Source organism: Varanus komodoensis, unplaced genomic scaffold (genome assembly GCF_004798865.1).
Source record: "Varanus komodoensis strain SLA01 unplaced genomic scaffold, ASM479886v1 scaffold45, whole genome shotgun sequence".
Taxonomy (NCBI): domain Eukaryota; kingdom Metazoa; phylum Chordata; class Lepidosauria; order Squamata; family Varanidae; genus Varanus; species Varanus komodoensis.
Window position 1 is genome coordinate 3233720 of NW_025336011.1, and position 10514 is coordinate 3244233.

The 10514-nt window shown below is 47.2% G+C and overlaps 1 protein-coding gene and 1 non-coding gene across 2 annotated transcripts; one reads left to right on the forward strand and one right to left on the reverse strand.

Annotated features, from left to right (window-relative positions):
* Positions 1 to 1444: 1444 nt before the first annotated feature.
* TRNAQ-UUG lies at positions 1445 to 1516 on the forward strand. Its single transcript has one exon. It is a non-coding gene; the product is annotated as a tRNA-Gln (tRNA).
* A 6679-nt stretch (positions 1517 to 8195) lies between these two features.
* Positions 8196 to 9924, reverse strand: GNGT2 (G protein subunit gamma transducin 2). The gene is made up of 2 exons (XM_044444696.1): positions 9841 to 9924; positions 8196 to 8395 (listed from the first exon to the last, which is right to left on the reverse strand). The coding sequence occupies exons 1-2, from the start codon at positions 9922 to 9924 to the stop codon at positions 8270 to 8272; spliced, it is 210 nt and encodes a 69-aa protein (XP_044300631.1). The 3' UTR covers positions 8196 to 8269.
* Between the last annotated feature and the right edge of the window lie 590 nt (positions 9925 to 10514).

The following is a 10514-nucleotide window of genomic DNA, read 5'->3' on the forward strand; positions in this document are numbered from 1 at the left end:
AATTTAGTCCAGTCCCTTGATGTGCGGCAACCTGGGCATGCCACTGAAATCAGTTCCTAGTTTCTAGTGGGCAGTTCACTGTGGTAAGGAAAAAAGCACACTCCTATGCCCGTTTAAACAGAAAAAAGGTCTAACTGGCTGGAGAATGCAGGGCTTTTTCCCTGGCTAAACAAGCAGAGGATGGGGAGCCGCAATGCAGCAGCTTGGAACAGCAAATATGCCAAAAATAATGGCATGCGCTAGAGACCCTTGAGAACATTCCAGTGTGTGTGGTGCAGTGGTTAAGAGCATGGGACTGGGACTCAGAGGATCTGGGTTCTAGTCCCCGCTCAGCCATGGAGCCGACTGGGTGACTTTGGGCCAGTCACAGCCTCTCAGCCCAACCTACCTCACAGGGTTGTTGTTGTGGGGATAAGATGGAGGAGGAGACGTAAGCTGCCTTGAGCCCTTTGTAGGAAAAAGGCAGGATATAAATCGAAATAAAATAAATAAATTCCCTTAGGCGAGGGCCGCTCGCAATACAGAACTGTGCTGCTATTAGCCCCATAACGCTCCCAAGGGAACGGCAACTTCCAAGTGAGCCGAGCCTACCAAATTCGGCCACGCATGGACGGGATACAGCGATCCCTAACAGAAACCGTGTGGCGGCCTGAGCCATTGCCCTGAGCACAGACTGTTGCTCGGAGCCGGTATCGGAGTGTGACTTCTGCCCGGGGCTTCCGGCAGCCTTCCCGCGTAGTTCTGTGCTTCAGGCGGGCTCTGAGCATTATGGGAACGACGATAAGGCAAGTGTTTCAGTCCTGAGATTCGGTTCTCAGGTGTCTCTAACACACGCCGTTGTTTTTTAGCATTTTTAAAAACGGAGTGGCCGGTCCAATCCGTATGATCTGTTTCGGCTTAGCCCATATCCCCATAGGACAGACCCGTGATCACCTTATTCAGGAACAAGCACCCCCCGCCCCCGCTGCATCACGTCTGCCCCTCACCCCGCAGTAATAGGGTGGTTTTAGGATTTTGAGCCTCCAGAAGCTTCTGCGCAGAAGCGGGACTTGAACGGGGTGGTGCCTGCAAGAACAAGCACCAGGACGGGCGTCTTTTTCCCTATCAGGCCCGACAAGCAGTTTGGGCAGGTCTGCGAGGTTGAACGCCCCCATGTGGTGCAAACGTACCGCAGCACCCGATGGGCGCCCTTCTATTCGCTTCCGCGTCGGAGCAAGCCTGGTGGTTTGCAGTCAGGCAAATAGCCTAACGTTGCGTGCGTGGAGCTCTTTTTCTGGCTGGTTCATGCTTTCTTTTTCTCCCTCTCCCCCCCTCCCCGCACACCAATTTTATCCGCTTAGTTCCGTTGTCGATTGTCAATATTAAGGACAGTCACACTCGCAGAGAAAACACGCGTCGTTAACAATGACTTGAGGAAGCCTCCTGCATCAGTGAGAAATCAGCCGGTCCCATGGTGTAATGGTTAGCACTCTGGACTTTGAATCCAGCGATCCGAGTTCAAATCTCGGTGGGACCTCGTGGGACATTTTTGCCCGGCAAGACTTCCTATAAAAATGGGAAAACTCAGGGAAGAGGGCTTAGGGGTCCTGCGAGAGTCTCCGAAAACCAGGGAAAGAGGGGGAGGGGGCTGAAGTTTGCGCTGGCAACTCGCACAAGCTCATTACCGCGCATGCGTTCGGCTTCCCGAAAGGGCGTACGAGACGGAAGGCGCCCGAAGAGGCGGCGAGTCTCCTGCCTTCCATTGGCTACAGCGGCGCGTTTTGAGCAGCTGGTTGGGCGATGCTCGCCGGAGATTAAAATTTACGAGTGCAAGAGAATGGAGGATCTGTCGTTATTCCCTTACTCGCTTTCCTTTCGTTTTTGTTCCCTGACCTATCTGCACGCGCACCTTTCATTTTAAAGTAATTGCAGAGTTTCTCCTACCCGGCTCTCACAACTGAGTGGGGGCGGACGGAGCAAAGGCTTATTAGCAACTGGCTGAGCAGGGCTAGAGCCCCGCATCTTTCCGCACCTGGGAGGCCATCGGCCGCTCGATCCCGCTGCCCATGGGAACCTGCTGAAATAAGGCACAGGGCCCCGATGATCTCGGATCCCCCTGGATTAGCTGACTCCACCGAGAGTTCCTTCCTTCCCTTGAATCTGCTTTTGCCCCCGAAATCAAGTGCTCTCCCCGACTACATCCCTTTTTACAAATAGGAGATGATTTCCTGTAAACTCACAGACCTAGAGCAAATGCAAATGTTTGTTTGGTGGGCTCGAGTTCCTTTCCGTACGTAAAACTGCTACTGGCTTCCAGTGGGTAGCCAACGAATACTCCCCCCATTTGATTTAGGGTGGCCAGATGCACGAGAGGCAAAGATGTTGCACAGTTAATGGTTGTTTAGGAAAGGGAATTTCGGCATGTGCAACTTGTTGCTACTTGAGCTAAGCTAACACAATAATCTGTTGAAGATACAGGAGTCACGACCTTGGCTTTGCACCTGGCTACCTTGTTTTGATCGAGCAAAACTCACCCTTTTAAACATTCATTAACTTCTGGATAGGTTTACCAGAAAGGCAGACATGAAATTTCATTGCATAATTTAAAGGTGACTCTGTAAGAAATGGTGATGAGCTTCAGGATATGCTACTAGTCTTTGAGCCCAGGAGCAAGATGTTCAGTCCACGAGATCCATTTTCAGGGCTGGAACTTAAACCCTGGCATGACATCAAGCACGTGGAGGAGGGTTCCTTCCCTGAATTACTGGGCAACAGTAAATTTCCAGGTGTTCCATTTCATATTTTGGGATGTGGGGATGTGTTCTTGAAAGGAGGGCAGGAAGAAGACATCCATGTAAAATTTTGATATGTTATTACACGCCGAGTATTGGAATCCAATACAACTGGGGGACACCAGGGTTCAGAGGGCAGATGTAAAGCAAGACTCATTGCAAGGTACTTTTAGAATCACTAGCTGAGCAAACGCATGTGCTCCGTATTGCTGGGCAGATGCTAGACCTGCATGTTTGTATTATGTGTTCAGGTGTAGCTGCGCACTGGCCTTCCACTTCAGCCACCTTCAAAACTGTGCCAAGAATACCTTCTTGCACAGGCACAGAGCAAGCTCATGGGGTATAGCTTCCCTAAACGACTTCTCACTCACCACTACTTTCTTCCTCTGTAATTTGTAGCAACAGCGAAATGATGGAATTATCCCATTCCAGCGGATAATGGCAAGTCCCAACAATGCCACACATGGATGGAATACATTCTAGGTAGTGGTGTAAAATCCCTGGCTTGCAGACCACGGCACCTTCCCCTGCCCCAGCTGCTGATTCTTTCGTGCTTTGCTGGTTTTGTGCTGTAAGATTTTAAAGCTAAAATATGTCGGCATTTTTGGCCATGCCTTCAGCTCTACCCACCAGTGGAAGCATCTCCAAAACTGAGGTTTTGCATCCCTGCTCTAAAACGTATTCCAGAATCCTGTGCAATGTTCAGGGGCTGTTGAACACATAATGTTGATATGGAAAATACTTCCTTAAAGTAGGAAATTGGAATAATATTGCAATGGAACAGCATATCAGATACCAGTACTGCCAAATACTAAATACTGCTGCATGGCAGCTTTCATAATTATTTTTATATACTATTACCATGTGTAGTATTTGTGTGGAGAGAGATCTAAGCAGCTTATCGCCATGGGGATACCAAAACAAATGGTATTAAAGATCCAGTATCAAATATAATTGGGTGCTGAATGCAATTATGTAATATTCTGCACATCTTTGAGAATTTTGAGAATATTTTGAAAACACTGAATGTCACCATTTGCAGGAGGGGGATGCTGAAGTGAATTTGGGTGAGCATATTTATTCCCAGTTGTCAAATTGATTCTTTGGTTTTGGGGTTGAACCCCGAAGCCTGTGGTTAGGTAGTGAAACCAAAGGGACATTAGCTTCCTAATTAATTTGGTCACTTTAAGACAGTCAGGTAAGATCATATGTTCTGGAAAATGTAGCAGATCACTGGCCGTGACCTCCTGCTTCCTGCGTTGTCAGGAAATCCTCTGAAAAGAATCCATAGTCAAACAGGAAAGGCCTAGAAACCCAAATCCCATTAAGAGAGATTACTTCATTCTAACATAGGCTACAAAGTACATAGCTTTGTTTAAGTAGGTCAGCTAAGAGTCCTCAATCGGTCAAGGGCTAACAGACCTTTTTTCACCCTTTGAACGCATTTCCTGAAAGTATGAACATTTGGCATATTTATGTCAGTGTATGTTTTAAAGTAGGGGTTGTGTGAATCCAGAGATGCAGAGCAAATGGATAAACATGTGTTGTACCAGTGTGTCAAGGCTGCAAAGAGCCTTCTGTGTGGTGACAGAAATGAGAGGAGGCAGATGTCTGCACTTAAATCCTAACCTGGCAGGACAGTCTGAGCAACTAGCGATTCAGCTCCTGGGAGTGAACTAAGGCAGAGGTTGTGATGGAATTGTATATCAGAGACAAAACAGGGAGAGGAGCTGTGGGCCACACTGGGCAGCTTAGGCTCTGTGCAGAGTCGTTCTTCAGATATTGCTGTGACAAAGACTGTTTCCCAGGGAGGAAAAGTTGACTGTCGGAGCTGCTTCTGGTTTTGTTTATGGAGAGCTAATCCCTTTTGTGTTGCAGTTCAGATGGACTGCCAGTGAATGTAACTAGGGCAGCCCTCCTCAATACAACCTCCCTGAAAACACTTTCTAGCTATGGAAAGGCTAATGGAAGCAATGGATTGCGGGGAGGGGGATGTTCCATTTCAGGAGGGTCCAGCACCAGTGCAAACTGGGCCTGAGGGCGTATTCAGTGATGGGGGCCTAGTCAAGGCAAGTGAGGCTTCCCCCCTAAAACAGAGGTGCGGAATCGAAGATTGGCTTACAGGACCGCCCCTCCAAATGGGTAGAATGAAGCGGCTGTGGACACTGGAGGGTGTGTGGAGGAGCAGTGGTGGCGGACTCCTTGGCTGTTGCCTCCAGTTGGAAGGTGCCAGATCTGGTGCCTCAACCCTTTCCCTGAGCCGTCCTCCATTTGGTCGTTTCCCGGCTTTTGTGCAACCCCCTCCATCCCTGCCTGATCTGAAGAGGTTGAAGTGCCTCTCCTGAGAGAGTTACTGTCAGGAAGAGCTTTAAGCTCAATTGCACTTAATATTTGAGGTATCTCGCCTCACCCCTATTGCCTTCAGTCCCTTCCGCAACTGGAATACAGTCCCATGACTGAAAGCAGTTAGGCATCCTTTCCCTTAAACATGGGATTCAGTTCATTTATTAGCAGTTCTGAGGTAAAGTAAGGAGGTTTTTTTAAGTGGAAATGTGATTATTTTCATCCAACCCAATGCTTTCATCTCAGAATTCACATGCACACTGCTACGTGCCTTGAGTTTACTTCTCCAACAACACTTGGGCTTCAGACTGACTACATCTATTGATAACAGGATATTTCCAGTGCAGTGCACAAGAAAACTGCATGTTTAATTTGAAACAATAATTATATTTGAACTTCACAATATCATGGACAACTTAAAAGTGATATCAGAACTAACCTTACTTTAAAAGACAAGTACATTGATGCTGTTGAAAGAACACATCACATTAATTTTAGGGGTAGCCACACACTTGTTGCCTTGACAATAGATGCAGAGCACATATCTGGGCTTGGATGCAAGAACATGCGTTTTGTGCTGCCTTATTGTTTTCTACATGGCTACAATTAAAACACAACTGCCTTAATCCATGGGATCATTTTCTTTTTAAAAGTGGGCAACAGACCTGAAGCAAGGGCAAAGGGGTAAGAGTAAGAGATGACTTGTTCAACTCGATTTACAGTGTACCGCTGTTGTGGAAACTACAAAGCTAGGGCTTTGTGTAGAGCTCCATGATGCTGGGAAAGGGTGATACGGAGCAGAGATGTGGTGGAAGAGAAAAAGATCACACACAGAAAGATCTTTCCCTTTTTCCAAACAGCTCCCTCCTGAGCCCTGTTTTGCCAAGGAAAACAGATGCTGAGCTTTCATTACATGCGTATATATTATCAGGCACCAAGAACAGAAGATCCTTGAGAAATGTCTAAGGCGTCTATCTCTCTTACATTATTACAATTCCCAGAAGAGTTTGAAGGAGAGCCATGATTATTTAAAGCAGAGCCAGAGACTTCCCACATTATCTTGATTGTGCATGGGGAATGCACATTAATTTCTTGTGTGAATCCGTCATGCTTATACTTCTGTTAAGGGAATACTGATAGTGCATTGCTGGATAATATGACACCTCCCCCAGAAGTTGCATTCATTGCTGGGGGTTCCTCACCACCATCTTCCTGCCTCAACAATGACTCTTCTCCTGCGTAATGGGGCACAAGCCAGAAAAGTATCCCAAGCCATTCATGTCGTTGTGCAGATGCTTCTGGTGGATTGTGCTCTATGAGACTGCTCCCTCCGTCTTCCACACTGCTGTGCTTAACTGTGCCTCCACAGTTTAAGTTGCTTTTTGCCTCCTGGCAAGAACCCGCTCAGTACATAAAGGCTTAAATATGTGCAGCTTTTGATCCAATTCTCCACATCTGTAGTATGGGTCTAGAAATGTCTGGTACATGAAGAACCATCATTCAATAAGCCAGCAAGAACCATGTGGCCATCTATTTTATTTATTTTAATTTTATTTTTCGATTTATATCCTGCCTTTTTCCTACAGAGGGCTTAAGGCAGCTAACATCGCCTCCTCCATCTTATCCCCACAACAACAACCCTGTGAGGTAGGTTGGGCTGAGAGTCTGTGACTGTCCCAAAGTCACCCAGTTGACTCCATGACTGAGCAGGAACTAGAACCCAGATTGTCTGGCTCCCAGTCCCATCTCTTAACTACTACACCACACTGGCTTTATCTAAAATCATAAAGTTGGATTTTTAAACCTTCAGAATGGAAGAGCTACCTGTGTCCCACATGGCAGGTCAAGGGCGGATAGTTGTCACAACTGGCAGTAACTTAACACAATTTCCTCAACAGGTGTGGCCTCAGTAGTAGAGGGTTTTGTTGTTATTGGAGCTCCCTGTGCCTTCTGGAAATTGCCTCTTGCCTCCTCCAGTCCCAGGTATCTGCTTCCCCTTGGCTTGTCTCTCTGGCTTTTGACTCCTGACCAGCATTGACTGCTCTGCTCTATTCGGATTGCCCTAACTTGCACTTGTTACCCACCCTGATCTCTGGATAGCTTGACTACGGGTTGGAATGGGTCTGTATATCGTGCCAGTTGCCTGGGTCCTGGTGCCCCAATCTGATACCCAGCCGCCCACACCCTGGATGCTGACAATCTGTCTCTGGACCACCAAAGCAATATTTCTGATTAGCTCAGCTATGAAAGAGCAATTACATAGCAAGTCAGGAGGGCAGAAAAGAGATGAACCAGGAGTATCTGTGGGCTATGGATTTGGAGGTTACAGTTGCCCCAGGAGCTTCAGGTACACCCTCCCTGTGGGAGCAATCTATGATTGTTCAACTCGTATCTAGGAGGTCTACCATTATAAGAGTCCCTGGGGCCTACAGGAACTTCTGTCTTGTCCTGCCCCCCATGGCAGTCCTCTAGATGGGGAGAAAAAGGAAGCAGGAAAAAGAAAGCTGTGTGGCAGAAAGAGGGAGAAAGGATAAGGGAGTGGCTAGAGAAGAGGGGCAGAGGGAGAAGGGGGCAAACTTGCCCGCATTTTGGTTCTGCCCCATCCTCTCTGCCCCATAGTCCCCAAAAGTTTCCCTCTCTATGGAAAGCAGTCTTCAGTAGAAAAAAGACTTTCTACTCCTGCTGTAAAAGATACTTGCTTCTTTAAAGAAAACAAAACAACAACAAAACACCCCATAAAATTATCAGTCCTTTTCAACTTATTTTCTATTTCAGGCAGGTTTCTACTTTTGCACACACCCTAAAATAAATGAACAAGAAAAACAACAACAAAAAGCCAGTCAAACTCAAAAATCCTCTTCTTTACAACCAGCAACTAAACCCAGGATTCTCTGGGAAAGATGTAAAGACTGCAATATATTTACAGAACAGAAATTAGAAGTCCTAACATGGAGATGGTTGTTCTTCTTATCTTGGTGGAAACGTCTTTTCCAATTCCTTTGACCCAAGGGAAGGTTAATTTCCTTCCAAGGAGTCCCCCCTCCCCGCAGAGAAGATCATTTATACTCAGTGACACTAAACAGGTATGCAAAATCTGTACAGTCCTGGTATTGCATAAGAAGGACAAGAAAGATCTTCTCTCGGTGGGGCCAGGGTCAGCTGATGATGCAACCACCCTTCTCCTTGAATGGGTTCTTGTCTTCGGGGACCCCTTTTATGAGTGGGTCTTCGGCAGCCATGGATTCTATATACTCCTTGAGTTCTTTTGCTGTCTTGGAGACCTGTGGGGTAGTGGGAGTGGGGGGAAAGAAAGGTGTTCTTACTGCACTCTTTTTGGAGGACTGGCCCAAGCTATTTTGAGTCCTGAGGCAGAAAACACAAACAGCGTTGCTCTGCTAGTGAATCAACATGGTGCTTGATCCACTGGGAACTCTGCTGACGAGAGAGCGATCTCGTGAAAGGGGCAGAATTGGCTCATGCATAGCTCTCATTTCACCTGGGTTTGGCAGGAAAAAATCCTCACTGACTGTGCCTGAGGGGTCTGTCTGTCTCATTTTTTTTCACCCACACTTGAAGCAGTGCTTGAGCAGAAGTTGTGCCCATTTGTCTCATCATTCAGAGCTGACTGGGGTGTCCGCACACTCAAATTCAGTAGGAGTAATTTGCAACTCAGCCTGCCTAGGGCTGGGCTGCTGCAAAAGTAATAACCAACCCTGTGGATTCTAACGCTGGTTTACTCCATTGAGCAGCTCAATCTGCTGCTCTCCAGATGTGCTGGACTGCATCTCCCATCATTCCCAGCCAGGAAGGGATCAGGCTGGGAAGGCTACTTTCACAAGGGTAAATGACCTGTTGCCCTCCAGATGTTTTGGCTTGGGATTCCCATTGTCCCTTGCTGTTGGCTGTTCTGGCTAGGATTCATAGGATTTGTAGGCCAAAACATCTGGAGGGCCCTGAGCTGCCCTAGCTAGATGTGCCTACAAAACCCCACATTTATGTTATTTCAGTGCTTTTATTGTAAAAAAAAAAAAAAAAGTGCGGGCACTCACGTCGCCACCGGCAGTAAGCACTCAGAGCGTGACTACACACACCAGTCTCAAGCCGAGCAGCGGAGCAGTGTCCCAAGCCGAGCAGCACCCTCACTATCTCACTATCAGATCGCAGACACAACAGCAGCCTGCAGGCACTGTGTTAATGATGCTTGCTGCTGATCTGCTACTCTGTTCAAAATCACTTCGTAAAATCCATTGAAAAAATGATGCCGGAACGCTGTTCCGGTGCGTTCTATGACCAAAAAAAAGCCCTGTGTTATTTTAACATGCCTTGTACTTTGTGTTTGTTATGCACAAGGACTGTGCATAGTCCTTGTTCTACTTTCTGGTGAAAACAGTCAGATGTGTTTGTAGTGGTATATAATTCTGGGCATAATTCTCCAGAAATATCTCCAGTGCAAGGCACGTCTTAATACAGGGGGCTGCATAACACAGATGGCATTCTCACACAGCTCATGTTCATTTCGGTGGGTGTTGCCCAGGAGAACTTCTCAGGGGATGGTGCCCTCAGAAGCCAAAATGAATTGCCTCTCCATTCCATCTGAGGATAACTTTAAAACTTGAAATCTTTTAAGCATAGCTTGAAACACTTGAGTGCACTGGTACCAGCACTAGTTGGCTGGAGGAGAGTGGAAACTTCACCGTCTTGTATTAAAGTGTTTGGAAATTGTTACCATTTGTCTTTCAAGCTTCACTTCCTTTTTCAGTTGGTCCAGTTCCATCTTTAGGAGCTCTTTCTCAGTCATATCCTGAGCCATTTTGACCTGTAATCCAAATAAACATCCACATCAGTTGTTTACATGCCACTTAGAGGCAACTCTGCCAAGTTTGATTTTCAGAGCTTCTCTCCTCAGAGCAGCTTTGGGGACTGATTGCCACTGGGATCCTAGCAGTAGGGTGAGCTAAACCCTGCCTTGCACTAGTTCAGATTCTGTTGCCTTTCTGTGCCCTGAAATGGTGTGAAGGGTTGAGAAGTTTGCTTAGTAACCGAAGAACTCCTGTGGCAACAAGCATCCACTGAACAAAGGCGGACCAGCAGGAGGAACCTCCCCCAGGAGAAAGTAGGAAAGGTTGTGCTGGGAATCGACTAGGCACTTACTCTTGGTGCGCTTTCCAAAGTCAGGGTTAGGGTTAGGGTTGCATCTACTTTTGGTGATGGCTGAGAAATGGGAAGTGTGGGAATCAAGGGAGCAGAGGAGAGTTGGGTTGCCTCGAGGCTGTCCCTCCCAGGTACTCGGACAAGTCATGGGAACTGACGGGATTTGGAAGAAAAGAGAGGGGCCTTGCCCTGTCCTGTCCCGAACCCCATGCTGCAGGCTGGATAGAAGAGCTACCCAGTTAAAGGGCC